The following is a 2,027-nucleotide window of genomic DNA, read 5'->3' as shown; positions in this document are numbered from 1 at the left end:
TGTGTCGGTTCAGTTAACGAAACTTTAAAACATCTTCAATAGTTTTAATTTTGAGTTAATTCCGGCAATGGTCCCCCGATTATTGTGATTTTCCAAAATTGATCCTCGACTTTTAATTTGGACGAAAAAGACACTTGACTTTGTAATTTATTCCATCAATGGTCCTTCTGTTATTTATCCATCTCTTAGCTGTTAGTTGGGGGGCAAAATGGTATTTTCATTAGCTTCTTTCTTCAACCTGCATTTTCATCATTTCTTCTAACTTGTGTTTGTTGCCGCTTACCACATTGGTTTCCCAGTGAGCATCTCAACGAAGATGCAGCCCAGCGCGATATCCTTTGCCGCCATGTACGATTTCCAGGTTAAGGACTCTCGCGATGCGTACGACAACGTCGTAAACATTCTCCTCCGGAAAACATGGCGAGCCCGAGGTCGCAGAGCTTGAGGCAGTGCCTTTCGTTGTACTTTTCGAGGAAGACGAGAACGTTGCGGGGCTTCAAGTCGCAGTGGAAGATTCCGACAGTGCGCATGCAATAGATACCATTTTCTTTTTAATCACGAAAGGATTTGTTTATTTGCATACTTGAATTTCAAAAGAGAAGATATACAGGGCATCCATCCCGGTTGGAAAAATAAAATAGAAAAACTAGAGAATCTTAGAATCAAGAAATGTTAGAGATGATTAGAGATCCTGAATGATTTATCTCCAGGGCAAACCAAAAAACAAGTTTTCCAAGTAACTGATGAAATGAAACGGCACACATATAATCCTCTTTTATTTCTAAACCAAGGATGAACTCAAAATGGTTCACCAACAAGTGTAGCTAGACTTCTTGGTGACGATGACTTGACTAGTAACCCCAGTAATCATTTCGAATTTCATCATCAAACTTCTTCTTTAGTTTGGGGTGCTTTGAAATGTATTCCTTTGTTGTCACCGTGCTGAGTTTTTTCTTTAGCTCTTGGACATCTACAATTTCTTTTTCCAATCTTTCAGACTCCTTCAATGATTGCTTCTCAGCTTCTTTCAGCTCAACCAACAAGGCATCAAACTTGGGTTTATATTGGGGTGTGACTTTGTCCACATATTTAGGTTCCTGACTGAACTTGGTTTGGAGCTAGGAGTTGACATCATCGAATGCACGGCGAAGCATAGTGAACTCCTTGCGAGCCTCATCGGACACGAGAAGCTTCGCCATTCCTTCCTAGTCGATTGTCCTGCCAGCCTTGAACGCGATGTCGACAATCTTTTTCCCTGCTCCGCTCATTCTCTCTTTCTGCCTCTACGCCGGAATCTGTATTGAAATGTAAAAGGGCTCGCCAATATTGCAATAGATACCGTTGAGAAGCTGAAAAGTGTAACCTGCCGCCATTAACTCCGACATCCCACCGGAAGCCTCGATCATGTCATGGAGGGTCCCCTGATTCATGATCTCGCGAGTTCTCGTTTGTTCGTATCGCCGGAGACGGAGAGTCGAGAAGAGATACTCGGCGCTGGGATTAGTCAACATGTGCGTTAAAGTACGAGCACATGCGACGCTGGCGGTGAAGAACCAGACAGAAGGGATATCAAGCGACAAGGCAACCTTTTCCGCCCATAATTGCACGACATCATAGATTAGCAAATCCAGGTTCAAGGTTTTCAAGAGATTGGTGAAATTAGGTTCTGTCATTTTCAGGACCTTTTTGAGGGCGTCGTGGAGGTGGAGTGGCCGGGAGGCCATTGGTGATATGGTACTGAGGAGGAAGATCCGGGGATTCTGGAAGATGGAGTTCCAGGAATCGAATGCAGGTTAGAGGAAACGATGAAGATGGAGTTCTAGGAAGATCCAGCGATTCTTCGTCGAGATGTCACCGAGAAACTCATGTGGCAAGGCGGCAACAAACACCAGTTAGAGGAAACGATGAAAATGCAGGTTGAAGAAAGCAAGCCAATGAAAATACTATTTTACCCCCTAAACTAACAGCTAAGGGATGGATAGATAACGGAAGGACCATTGGTGGAACAAATTAGAAAGTCAAGTGTC

The 2,027-nt window shown here is 43.6% G+C and overlaps 1 protein-coding gene across 1 annotated transcript; it reads right to left on the bottom strand.

Annotated features, from left to right (window-relative positions):
• Positions 1-731: 731 nt before the first annotated feature.
• Positions 732-1,773, bottom strand: LOC109190730 (beta-D-glucosyl crocetin beta-1,6-glucosyltransferase-like). The gene has a single exon (XM_019341303.1). It carries the CDS (start codon positions 1,722-1,724, stop codon positions 1,284-1,286), a length of 441 nt encoding a protein of 146 aa, XP_019196848.1. The 5' UTR covers positions 1,725-1,773; the 3' UTR covers positions 732-1,283.
• Positions 1,774-2,027: the final 254 nt, after the last annotated feature.

The sequence above is a fragment of the Ipomoea nil genome, unplaced genomic scaffold (assembly GCF_001879475.1).
Source record: "Ipomoea nil cultivar Tokyo-kokei standard unplaced genomic scaffold, Asagao_1.1 scaffold1576, whole genome shotgun sequence".
Classification (NCBI taxonomy): Eukaryota; Viridiplantae; Streptophyta; class Magnoliopsida; order Solanales; family Convolvulaceae; genus Ipomoea; species Ipomoea nil.
Note: the sequence above shows the minus strand (reverse complement) of the source record. Positions and strands in the feature narration are given on the sequence as shown.